The sequence below is a fragment of the Panulirus ornatus genome, chromosome 31, assembly GCF_036320965.1.
Source record: "Panulirus ornatus isolate Po-2019 chromosome 31, ASM3632096v1, whole genome shotgun sequence".
Classification (NCBI taxonomy): Eukaryota; Metazoa; Arthropoda; class Malacostraca; order Decapoda; family Palinuridae; genus Panulirus; species Panulirus ornatus.
This window is the reverse complement of record NC_092254.1, coordinates 3,895,372-3,909,078: the sequence shown is the minus strand read 5'-3', so window position 1 is coordinate 3,909,078 and position 13,707 is coordinate 3,895,372. Positions and strand designations below refer to the sequence as shown.

General features: G+C 41.2%; 1 protein-coding gene across 3 annotated transcripts in view; it reads right to left on the bottom strand.

Annotated features, from left to right (window-relative positions):
• The window catches only part of cnk (connector enhancer of ksr), a 91,016-nt gene that overhangs the window by 33,156 nt on the left and 44,153 nt on the right, over positions 1 to 13,707 (bottom strand). For 2 of the 3 annotated variants that reach the window (XM_071680422.1, XM_071680423.1), the window contains exons 11-15: positions 10,045 to 10,554; positions 7,220 to 7,344; positions 6,771 to 6,903; positions 2,953 to 3,087; positions 1,042 to 1,129 (exon numbers count right to left, since the gene is read on the bottom strand). In XM_071680422.1, coding sequence (XP_071536523.1) covers positions 1,042 to 1,129; positions 2,953 to 3,087; positions 6,771 to 6,903; positions 7,220 to 7,344; positions 10,045 to 10,554 — 991 coding nt within the window. The remainder of the gene's footprint in view (positions 1 to 1,041; positions 1,130 to 2,952; positions 3,088 to 6,770; positions 6,904 to 7,219; positions 7,345 to 10,044; positions 10,555 to 13,707) is intronic. The other variant, XM_071680424.1, reaches the window with a different exon arrangement.

The window sequence follows — 13,707 nt, the reverse complement described above, 5'->3', positions numbered from 1 at the left end:
ATAATATTATAATTATCCATAATCGCTGTCTCCCACGTCAGCGAGGTAGCACCAGGAAACAGACGAAGAATGGCCCATCCACTCATATACACATATATATACATAAACACACAGACATATACATATATACACATGTACATATTCACAGCTGCATGCCTTCATCCATTCCTGTCACTGCCCTGACTCATAGGAAAAAGAATCACTACCCCCCGCTTCAGTGAGGTATTGCCAAGAAAACAGACAACAAAGGCCACATTTGTTCACACTTAGACTCTAGGTGTCATGTGTAATGTATGAAACCACAGCTCCCTTTCTACATCCATGCCCCACAGACCTTTCCATGGTTTACCCCAACTGCTTCACATGTCCCAGTTCAGCCCACTAACAGCACATTGTTCCCTGTACAACACATCATTGGAATTCACTCTATCCCTTACATGCCTCAAATCCTCCTGCACATCCAGGTACCAGATCCCCAAAGCACCTTCTACCCCATCCTTCCAACTCCTTCGTTCCTCCTTTTCTTGACTGCCTCCACTTCCAACATGTATAACCTTCAAGTCATCCTCTCATCATTCATTCTCTCCATATGTCCAAGTCATTTTAAAACAATACCCTCTTCAACTCTCTTACATAATCTTTTTACAACAACACAACTCACTTACCCAATCATTCATTATCAGATCAACTCTTACATCAAATATTATCCTCAAAAACATTTCATTTCCTACACATTCACCTTCTCTACATTTCTGTCTAAGGCCTAAACCATACAACAGTGATGAGACCACTAGGCCATCAAACATATCCATCCTTGCCCTTAAAAGCCAGTGACATCTCTTTCCATACATTCCTTGATGCACCCAAGACCTTAGCCCTTCAGCTCCTATGGTTCCATTTGCAGTAAAGCAGCAAGCATTAAAATAAAAGACACTAACACCAGAGGTGCAACTGATCACCTAGAAAACTCACTTCCACTTAAAGTTCACCAGCAGCTCATTAAAGAGGCAGCAAAGGTGGCAGTAACAATCACAATTGTACCTGGGCTGTGAAGATTGTGGAGAATGTCGAGATGGGGATGAACGTTCTTCAAGTTCTTCATCTGTTTCACTGTAGTAAACTTCCTCGCCTGCAACCAAAAATGTCAAGAGTACAAGTCTATTTGTTTTTTCTATTTCTAAAAATGAAATGCTTTTGGATTATCTCTGTTCAATGAGCCATTTCCTACAATAAAACCACAATGACAAAAGCACCATATTCTAAATACTATGAGATTAAATTCTCATACCCAGTAACTACTACTTTTATAAATTAGTTTATACACACTAAATAAATTTTCTTACAGACTACAGCAGTCCAATGTATCATGTATACCCTCACTGTGTATTCTGGCCACCTGGATGAAAAAAACATGTACTAAAGTATGGAAAATACTATGATGACACTAACAGAATTCTGAATAATTAACGCCCCCTACAGCTGTGTGGAAACATTTCACAAATGAGAGCCCACCCATAGGATATTCAGTCATCTCCAAGAGGTGGCACATCCAATGTATGGGATATCAGCAGACAATGGGTTACAGAAGGTCTTTCATTGAAACATCTCTGAACATAGTATAATACATGATGGACCAATAAATAGGTCTTGTTACCACACAAACATCAACACCTGCTACTCTTTACCACCAATATCCTACACCTATTCTCCTCTAACACCCATACATTCATGCAAGCTGCCCTCTACCACCCATCCATTCATGCATACTGTCCTCTACCACCCATCCAATCATGCATGCTGCCCTCTACCACCCATACATCCACACCTGCTGTACTTCACCAAAAATACATCCACACCTGCTGTCCTCTTTCACGCATACAACTACACCTGCTGTCCTCTACCATAAATAAAAATAAACCTGCACCCTCTTCCCAAACATAGATTCAAATAAGCTGCCCTTAACAACACACATCAATATCTGAAGTCATGAATCACACCTACATCTACACCTACTGCCCTCTACCAAACAAAAATCCACATCTACTGGCCTGTACCACACAAATCCACACCTGCTGCCCTCTATTATACATACATCCACAACTGCTAACCTCTACCACATGGGCATACACACCTGCTGCCCTTTACCACACGTAATACACAATATTTCCTCAGTACCAAATGTACATACACACCTGCTGTCCTCTACCACATGACATACAAACCTACTGTCTTGAACCACATGTTCATACACACATGCTACCTTGTATCCATGAATATACACACTGCCCTGTACCATATTTACATTCAAACTTGCTGCCCTCTACCACATGTACAGCCACACCTGTTACCCCCTATCACATATAAATACACACCTGCTGCCCTTTACCACATTCATATACACACCTGTTGCCCTGTACCACATGGGCATACACAACTGTTGCCCTCTACCATATGTGCATATGCACCTGCTGCTGGTAACAAATATCCATATACACCTGCAGCCCTTGACCACATGTAAATACACACATATAACCTCTACCACATGTACATACACCATACATAACTGCTGCCATATACCACATGTATATACACACCTGCCATCCTCTACCACTTGCCTGCTGCCCTTTACATGTACATACACACCTGCTATCCTCAATCACATGTACATACACACCTGCCGCCCTCTACCACATGTTCATATACACCTGCTGTCCTCTATCACACATATAATAGAAGCTGCAACTTCCTGCAACACAATGTCTACATTAATTCTTAATGATGCCAATTCTAATACAAATGGTACGATTAGCTATAAAAAGCTCTGGTAAAGAAAGTAAACATATGTGGCCTGCTGGGAATGATAGGTCTGCTGATAATGATGAGATTCACAAGTGAGACACACTCCTGATGCTGGTGTGCTTTATGAGGATAACACACAGGGAAGGAACTCACCCTGCTGCTGCTGCTGTGTGCCGTGGAGCTGACGGTGATGAAATGTAAGGGAGGAGATGGCAGAGAGTCCCATCTGGCTCATCCATCGACTTCTTTCTTCACTTGTAACACATGCAAAATAAAATGTAGCTCCACCTGCAATGACAATAAGCCCTGTAGAATCTTCAGCAAAATAATCAAGAAACAAACCTGCACAATGAAAGCATAAATGAAAAAATCAAATACAGCAGCAGACCACAAGTTAAACTACAAGAAAGGCGAGTTGATCATTTATACAATACGTTATTGTTACTGTTGGAATAGCTGTATATGGGAGACAAACATTGACAAGATCTTTAATAAAACATCTTACATTATTTCTGGAAGAGCTGCATAATAAAATATCTTACATTATTTCTGGAAGAGCTGCATATATATGCAGTAGTAAAAGCTTTGCGGAAGATGAAAGCCGGCAAGGCAGCAGGTTTGGATGGTATTGCAGTGGAATTTATTAAAAAAGGAGGTGACTGTATTATTGACTGGTTGGTAAGGTTATTTAATGTATGTATGACTCATGGTGAGGTGCCTGAGGATTGGCGGAATGCGTGCATAGTGCCATTGTACAAAGGCAAAGGGGATAAGAGTGAGTGCTCAAATTACAGAGGTATAAGTTTGTTGAGTATTCCTGGTAAATTATATGGGAGGGTATTGATTGAGAGGGTGAAGGCATGTACAGAGCATCAGAGTGGGGAAGAGCAGTTTGGTTTCAGAAATGGTCAAGGATGTGTGGATCAGGTGTTTGCTTTGAAGAATGTATGTGAGAAATACTTAGAAAAGCAAATGGATTTGTATGTAGCATTTATGGATCTGGAGAAGGCATATGATAGAGTTGATAGAGATGCTCTGTGGAAGGTATTAAGAATATATGGTGTGGGAGGCAAGTTGTTAGAAGCAGTGAAAAGTTTTTATCGAGGTTGTAAGGCATGTGTACGTGTAGGAAGAGAGGAAAGTGATTGGTTCTCAGTGAATGTAGGTTTGCGGCAGAGGCTTGTGATGTCTCCATGGTTGTTTAATTTGTTTATGGATGGGGTTGTTAGGGAGGTGAATGCAAGAGTTTTGGAAAGAGGGGCAAGTATGAAGTCTGTTGTGGATGAGAGAGCTTGGGAAGTGTCAGTTGTTGTTCGCTAATAATACAGTGCTGGTGGCTGATTCATGTGAGAAACTGCAGAAGCTGGTGACTGAGTTTGGTAAAGTGTGTGAAAGAAGAAAGTTAAGAGTAAATGTGAATAAGAGCAAGGTAATTAGGTACAGTAGGGTTGAGGGTCAAGTCAATTGGTAGGTAAGTTTGGATGGAGAAAACTAGAGGAAGTAAAGTGTTTTAGATATCTGGAAGTGGATCTGGCAGCGGATGGAACCATGGAAGTGGAAGTGGATCATAGGGTGGGGGAGGGGGCGAAAATCCTGGGAATCTTGAAGAATGTATGGAAGTCGAGAACATTATCTCGGAAAGCAAAAATGGGTATGTTTGAAGGAATAGTGGTTCCAACAATGTTGTATGGTTGCGAGGCGTGGGCTATGGATAGAGTTGTGCGCAGGAGGATGGATGTGCTGGAAATGAGATGTTTGAGGACAATGTGTGGTGTGAGGTGGTTTGATCGAGTAAGTAATGTAAGGATAAGAGAGATGTGTGGAAATAAAAAGAGCGTGGTTGAGAGAGCAGAAGAGGGTGTTTTGAAATGGTTTGGGCACATGGAGAGAATGAGTGAGGAAAGATTGACCAAGAGGATATATGTGTTGGAGGTGGAGGGAACGAGGAGAAGTGGGAGACCAAATTGGAGGTGGAAAGATGGAGTGAAAAAGATTTTGAGTGATCGGGGCCTGAACATGCAGGAGGGTGAAAGGAGGGCAAGGAATAGAGTGAATTGGATCGATGTGGTATACCGGGGTTGACGTGCTGTCAGTGGATGGAATCAGGGCATGTGAAGCGTCTGGGGTAAAGCATGGAAAGCTGTGTAGGTATGTATATTTGCGTGTGTGGACGTATGTATATACATGTGTATGGGGGTGGGTTGGGCCATTTCTTTCGTCTGTTTCCTTGCGTTACCTCGCAAACGCGGGAGACAGCGACAAAGCAAAAAAAATATATATATATATATATATTTTTTTTTTCTTTTAAACTATTCGTCATTTCCCGCGTTAGCAAGGTAGCGTTAAGAACAGAGGACTGGGCCTTTTTTGGAATATCCTCACCTGGCCCCCTCTGTTCCTTCTTTTGGAAAAAAAAAAAACGAGAGGGGAGGATTTCCAGCCCCCCGCTCCCTCCCCTTTTAGTCGCCTTCTACGACACGCAGGGAATACGTGGGAAGTATTCTTAATCCCCTATCCCCAGGGATATATATATGCAAGAGTTTTGGAAAGAGGGGCAAGTATGAAGTCTGTTGGGGATGAGAGAGCTTGGGAAGTGAGTCAGTTGTTGTTCGCTGATGATACAGCACTGGTGGCTGATTCATGTGAGAAACTGCAGAAGCTGGTGACTGAGTTTGGTAAAGTGTGTGGAAGAAGAAAGTTAAGAGTAAATGTGAATAAGAGCAAGGTTATTAGGTACAGTAGGGTTGAGGGTCAAGTCAATTGGGAGGTGAGTTTGAATGGAGAAAAACTGGAGGAAGTGAAGTGTTTTAGATATCTGGGAGTGGATCTGGCAGCGGATGGAACCATGGAAGCGGAAGTGGATCATAGGGTGGGGGAGGGGGCGAAAATTCTGGGAGCCTTGATGAATGTGTGGAAGTCGAGAACATTATCTCGGAAAGCAAAAATGGGTATGTTTGAAGGAATAGTGGTTCCAACAATGTTGTATGGTTGCGAGGCGTGGGCTATGGATAGAGTTGTGCGCAGGAGGATGGATGTGCTGGAAATGAGATGTTTGAGGACAATGTGTGGTGTGAGGTGGTTTGATCGAGTAAGTAACGTAAGGGTAAGAGAGATGTGTGGAAATAAAAAGAGCGTGGTTGAGAGAGCAGAAGAGGGTGTTTTGAAATGGTTTGGGCACATGGAGAGAATGAGTGAGGAAAGATTGACCAAGAGGATATATGTGTCGGAGGTGGAGGGAACGAGGAGAAGAGGGAGACCAAATTGGAGGTGGAAAGATGGAGTGAAAAAGATTTTGCGTGATCGGGGCCTGAACATGCAGGAGGGTGAAAGGAGGGCAAGGAATGAATTGGAGCAATGTGGTATACCGGCGTTGACGTGCTGTCAGTGGATTGAATCAAGGCATGTGAAGCGTCTGGGGTAAACCATGGAAAGCTGAGTAGGTATGTATATTTGTGTGTGTGGACGTATGTATATACATGTGTATGGGGGTGGGTTGGGCCATTTCTTTCGTCTGTTTCCTTGCGCTACCTCGCAAATGCGGGAGACAGCGACAAAGCAAAAAAAAAAAAAAAAAATATATATATATATATAGGGGAGAAAGAATACTTCCCATGTATTCCCTGCGTGTCGTAGAAGGCGACTAAAAGGGGAGGGAGCGGGAGGCTGGAAATCCTCCCCCTCTTGTTTTTTTTAATTTTCCAAAAGAAGAAACAGAGAAGGGGGTCAGGTAAGGATGTTCCCTCTAAGGCCCAGTTCTCTGTTCTTAACGCTACCTCGCTAACGCGGGAAATGGCAAATAGTATGAAAAAAAAAAAAGAATATAAAGAGAGAGAGAGAGAGAGAGAGAGACAGAGACAGAGACAGAGAGAGAGACAGCAGGTTTCAAACTAGTTCTACCAATGCTTTTGAAGGAATGTAACTGCTTATGTACAAAAAGAGCATGCATGTAAGTTACACATTCAATTACTTACTTGAATGGTATATTTTGAAAGCAAATTTTTTGCCCTTGACATCGGCAGCAGGACAAACATGGAAGCCTGGCAAGTAGATGAGTGAATCAGCCCGCACTGCCTCACGGTCACGGTAACCATATAGGTAGTTTTTCTGGAACATTTATGGTAAAATTAAGGCCCACAAGAACAACCACAATCCAATATAAACACTGATTTATATCTAACTATCTCTGTTCAGTGGTTAACCCTTGGTCTCTTTACTTATCCCGAGTAATATTTACCAAGATACCCATTCCTCTCACGTCAGTGACATTCCTCTTGATGCAATTCAATCAGAGATCTTTCAGTAGATTACATTGCAACAGAATACCTTCATTTACAATAACAAATAAAGGAATGTAAAAGGAAAAGTATACATGAGTTGGTCACCTCATGTGGTTTCACCTTGCACAACATCCCATACACACCTTCAGGATAAACCAACGACGCTCCCAGCGGTGTGGGAGGAGAAACCCTTTGTTGTCGCGACGACGATACAGCCACCCTTGATGATCCCCCTGACCCAAGTCACGGCAAGAAATTCGTCGACTTCCTAATGAAAGACAAATATTTTATCAACATCACATGTAAGCATACAAGAACCTAAGTAAATACAAATCTAAATGTATGTATAAAAACAGACAAACACACAAACCACATGTAAATGCATACACAGCTGTTCAGAGAGAAAAAGGGACTAAAACACAGAAAATAATGAGAAGGAAGATGCAGAAGGAGCAATTTTGGTAGCTGAGCAAAAAGACACAAAACATGAAGATTGAAGCATAGGAATGCACACCCAGGCTCATACAAAGAGAAAAACAGGAAATTTAGTGAAGCTGTAGACAGAATGATATGCACTATTAGAGTTGGAGCAACCACAGAAGTCTATGGCCAAGTTGATGAAAGGTTATAAAAAGTAAAAACCATATGGGACCTAAGCTTTTTAGCTAGAAAGAGAGATTTTTGAGAAAGTCACAGACACAGTGGCTGACAATTCAATAATGAAGGATCTACCTGAAAGGTAGGTGGACCTAAAATGAGAAGGATCTCGTTACATAGTAGGTCAAACGACACCAATCACTGATTATTTTTTTGGGCTTGAAAGATCATACACCAAACAATGAAGAAAAAGGGAGAAAGTAAGAAATGATTATTAAAAGATTATTAGAGGTTATAAAATTGCTGGATGAAATTTCAGTGATACAAGAAAGGAGAAGAATTGGTGGTTATAATCATGAGGTAAAGATGCAACCAATTATGATAAAGTTTGATCTGGAGTTACCTAACCAGGGAGTACTTAGGAAAGCCTAGAAATAAGGTGGAAGTCAGTGGAATATTCATCAAATGTAATAAATCATGGGAAGAAAGGGAGAAAAGCAAAGAATACAGTAAAAAAAAAAAACACAACACTAGAGATACAAATGAGCCAGGAGGATGGAACAGCCCTGCCAGCACTGCAGAAATAGCAGGAATCTTAAGAGATGGTAATGTCAGACTGAAAGTAATGTACTCAAATGTTAATGGATTTATAGTTAAAGGTAAAGTGCTGGAATTCAAGGGCCATGTAAAGTAATGTGCAATCGCTATTGTTGGAGTCTTGGCAACAAAGCCTACTAAAGAGATAAGATCACACCTGTTCTTCCAAGATGGGTACATGATAGTATGGAGGGAAAGAGAGGGCAAAGAAAAGGGAAGATTGGCTCCCTTAATAGAAAATACCGTTTCAAGAATTAGTCAAGGATGGCATATCCAAATGATTCATAATGGGAAAAGTAACTGTATGGAAGAAGGGAATAGTGGCATTAATATTAAACAATTTTCCAGAAAATTGCAGATACAAAGCAAACAGACAATGCTAACAATGACGGAACAATCAGGAAGGTATAGGAAACTAAAACACTCACTTCTCAGTGATTGTAAATACTGATAATGGGGGATTTCAGTTATAAAGAGAAAGACTTGGGGATGTAGGATTCTCATGGTGAAAGGAATTCATGAAGATACAAGTTTCTAGAGTGTAGAGGAAGATTTTCTTTACCAAAATGTCATTAAAAACACTATGATGATAAGAAATGATATAACATCATTACGGACCATACTTGACACATACTAACATAGATATTGAGAAAGAAGAATATAAGGAAAATTATACCATATGACTAATATAAAAAGGGTCATGAGTGAAATACAGTAATTCACACGTATAAAACCACCAGGGAGATGGATGTGATTGAGAAATAAAGTAATGGGAGAGAAGTCACAATTGAAACATTACACAAACTATGGGTAATAATGACACTTATTTTCAGTCAGCTTTAAAAAGCAGCAGAACTCTGAAACATAGCAAATTGCAGGTATAATAGTGCCAGGGGCAGAACTTTGTTGAACATATAATAAATAAAAGGTATAGTAGCACCAGAGGTAGAAAGTGGAACTAACAGTAAGATAAAGGTATAGTAACACCAGAGGTAGAATTCAGAGGAACATACAGTAAGTTAAAGGTATAAATAGTAGCACCAGGGGTAGAATTAAGTGGAACATATAGTAATGTACAGGTATAATAGCACCACGGGTAGAACTCAGTAGAACATATTGTACGTTACAGGTAAAGCAGGTCCAGGAAAAGTGATATATATAGTAGGTTATATATGCATATGAGTACCACAAATATGGTCATGAAAGAAGGCACAATAAATAGTACATATATCGGTTCCAAGAGAGGGACCTGAGTGACAACAGTAAGCGCTAATTATGAGGGAGTAAGTGAGCGCATCCAGAGCTGTACATTATTCAATAACTGTGGGGTCAGGGTATGGACTAGAGAACATGCAGAGAAAAGAACTGTTGTACTGTAGACCAGTTTGGTGAGAAAGTTTAACTTTTGGTATATCATGCAAAAGCTTGCATAGTCATGTAATATCTTTAGAAATGAGGGAGATAATAATATCATTATGTGGTAAAAGATCCTCATATATGCAGCCACAGGTACATAATCCATTTGGACTTCCTTACAATAAAAGTCAAGCAAAGATGTACACAAGATACTGAGGGTTAAGAGATTGAAGCAGCAAACTTAATCACAATGGGTTCACAAAGAGGCTATATACAAGATAAGTCACACACACAGCATTGTTAATGGAGTGAAGTAGTGTCATCCAAAACCAAGATGATTCTCCCACATGAAGTTTAGTAATTGGGCTCTGAAATACAAACACGCACACAGTCAAAGAAGGCACCAAAATTTCCTTACCACAATCTGTTACCAGCAAACCCCTTCGCCAGACAGAAGGGGAGCTGCTCCGTGTTTCTCTCAGCACCACTGCTCCTGGTGTGGATGTGGAGGGCTGGCAGGCAGGGGGGGTAATCATTTGCTGACTGGCCATGCTTTCAACACCACTAATCCCACTGCTACTTGAACTAAATCTTCCTTCGCAGATATTAATACCACCACCGTCACTAGTGCCATGTCGCCCATTATCACCACCAACACCAACACCACCACTGTTGTGCATTTCCCCAGCTGCAGGACCACCCTCAGTCTTCTTGGTCTTATTAGTGAACTCTGGAGAGGTGTGGCCTGGTTCAGCTGCCCCCACAGGGAAGATCACCTGGGCCTTGAAATGTTCTGCAGTACCAGCCCCTACGGTTGTCGTTGCCAAGGATATTATTGGGGTGGTAACATGTGGTGGCGACATCCTAGAGAAGTACCCAGCATTGATACCCAGTTGGGGAAGAGTGGCAGCCACTTCCCCTGGGCTGACTGTTGAGAAGAGCAACCATGCATCTATGTGGTGATCCCATTACAAGGCCCAACACCACCAGTCATGTTAAAGAAAAAATAAGCTCTACCTCTTCTAAGTAATGCAAACATATGACATGCAATAGCTTTTGACAACTACATCATAAATCAGGATATCATTCATATATGTATTAATATAAAGGAAAATCTAAAAGCTAAAGTAAGACCATGATAATCATTAAATGAAAGATAAAGTAGTACAGTCATTTACAAAAGTGCAACAAATTATCATAATACACCTCTTCACCAGATAATAACAAATCACTAAAATATATCTGAGGATACTAGGTTACTGAAAGAATAATTTCCAAGTCTATACAGATACTGCTTAATCTCGCTCACACTAACACCCTCACCATCAAATCACCATACACAGACACAGACACAGACACACATATGAAAAAATGCACATGCATACATACAACTACAAATAAACTCACCCACACTCCTATCTCATTCCCTCTCACTTCCACCCAGCACTGGATTAAGCATCTTGGAGCCTGCAACATTTTTAGATGATAGGACCCTCATCTGCCAGAAAATACTGTATGTTGTTTATTATTATTCTAACTTTAAAAATCTTATCAAGACTGGTACGGTTTTACTAATTTTTGTCAAGCTTTAGTAGTAACTGAGGAATATGTAGTCACATTAAAATATTTCTTTTATTCATAAAATAATCTATAAAATAACCACAAGTAATTAATCTTTCTCTTGAATGAACAAGCTAGCAAACACACTTTATATTAAAAAGCATGCTCTCCATGAAGTCATATTGAATCTTTTTACTTCTTACCAGCTGTGTATATATACAATAATATTTTCTTATAGATGCAGGGCCCCATAAGGGCAGAGCTTGTACATGTGCTACCAGAGACACCATATGAGCCAAAAGGACAGAGCAGCACTACCAGTACCACAGAGAGGACTACAGCATTTAAAGATGGTAATGTCAGACTGAAAATAATTTACACAAAAGTTGGTGGTAAACAGAGAAGAGGTAGTAAAAGCTTTGCGGAAGATGAAAGCCGGCAAGGCAGCAGATTTGGATGGTATTGCAGTGGAATTTATTAAAAAAGGGGGTGACTGTATTGTTGACTGGTTGGTAAGGTTATTTAATGTATGTATGACTCATGGTCATACATACGTGTACTTGTAGGAAGAGAGGAAAGTGATTGGTTCTCAGTGAATGTAGGTTTGCGGCAGGGGTGTGTGATGTCTCCATGGTTGTTTAATTTGTTTATGGATGGGGTTGTTAGGGAGGTGAATGCAAGAGTTTTGGAAAGAGGGGCAAGTATGAAGTCTGTTGTGGATGAGAGAGCTTGGAAAGTGAGTCAGTTGTTGTTCGCTGATGATACAGCGCTGGTGGCTGATTCATGTGAGAAACTACAGAAGCTGGTGACTGAGTTTGGTAAAGTGTGTGAAAGAAGAAAGTTAAGAGTAAATGTGAATAAGAGCAAGGTTATTAGGTACAGTAGGGTTGAGGGTCAAGTCAATTGGGAGGTAAGTTTGAATGGAGAAAAACTGGAGGAAGTAAAGTGTTTTAGATATCTGGGAGTGGATCTGGCAGTGGATGGAACCATGGAAGCGGAAGTGGATCACAGGGTGGGGGAGGGGGCGAAAATCCTGGGAGCCTTGAAGAATGTGTGGAAGTTGAGAACATTATCTCGGAAAGCAAAAATGGGTATGTTTGAAGGAATAGTGGTTCCAACAATTTTGTATGGTTGCGAGGCGTGGGCTATGGATAGAGTTGTGCGCAGGAGGGTGGATGTGCTGGAAATGAGATGTTTGAGGACAATGTGTGGTGTGAGGTGGTTTGATCGAGTAAGTAATGTAAGGGTAAGAGAGATGTGTGGAAATAAAAAGAGCGTGGTTGAGAGAGCAGAAGAGGGTGTTTTGAAATGGTTTGGGCACATGGAGAGAATGAGTGAGAAAAGATTGACCAAGAGGATATATGTGTCGGAGGTGGAGGGAACGAGGAGAAGTGGGAGACCAAATTGGAGGTGGAAAGATGGAGTGAAAAAGATTTTGTGTGATCGGGGCCTGAACATGCAGAAGGGTGAAAGGAGGGCAAGGAATAGAGTGAATTGGATCGATGTGGTATACCGGGGTTGACGTGCGGTCAGTGGATTAATTCAGGGCATGTGAAGCGTCTGGGGTAAACCATGGAAAGCTGTGTAGGTATGTATATTTGCGTGTGTGGACGTGTATGTATATACATGTGTATGGGGGTGGGTTGGGCCATTTCTTTCGTCTGTTTCCTTGCGCTACCTCGCAAACACGGGAGACAGCGGAAAAAAAAAAAAAATGACTCATGGTGAGGTGCCTGAGGATTGGCGGAATGCGTGCATAGTGCCATTGTACAAAGGCAAAGGGGATAAGAGTGAGTGCTCAAATTACAGAGGTATAAGTTTGTTGAGTATTCCTGGAAAATTATATGGGAGGGTATTGATTGAGAGGGTGAAGGCAAGTACAGAGCATCAGATTGGAGAAGAGCAGTGTGGTTTCAGAAGTGGTAGAGGATGTGTGGATCAGGTGTTCGCTTTGAAGAATGTATGTGAGAAATACTTAGAAAAGCAAATGGATTTGTATGTAGCATTTATGGATCTGGAGAAGGCATATGATAGAGTTGATAGAGATGCTCTGTGGAAGGTATTAAGAAAATATGGTGTGGGAGGCAAGTTGTTAGAAGCAGTGAAAAGTTTTATCGAGGATGTAAGGCATGCGTACATATAGGAAGAGAGGAAAGTGATTGGTTCTCAGTGAATGTAGGTTTGCGGCAGGGGTGTGTGATGTCTCCATGGTTGTTTAATTTGTTTATGGATGGGTTGTTAGGGAGGTGAATGCAAGAGTTTTGGAAAGAGGGGCACGTATGAAGTCTGTTGTGGATGAAAGAGCTTGGGAAGTGAGTCAGTTGTTGTTCGCTGATGATACAGCGCTGGTGGCTGATTCATGTGAGAAACTGCAGAAGCTGGTGACTGAGTTTGGTAAAGTGTGTGAAAGAAGAAAGTTAAGAGTAAATGTGAATAAGAGCAAGGTTATTTGGTACAGTAGGGTTAAGGGTTAAGTCAATTGGGAGGTAAGTTTGAATGGAGAAAAACTGGAGGAAATGGA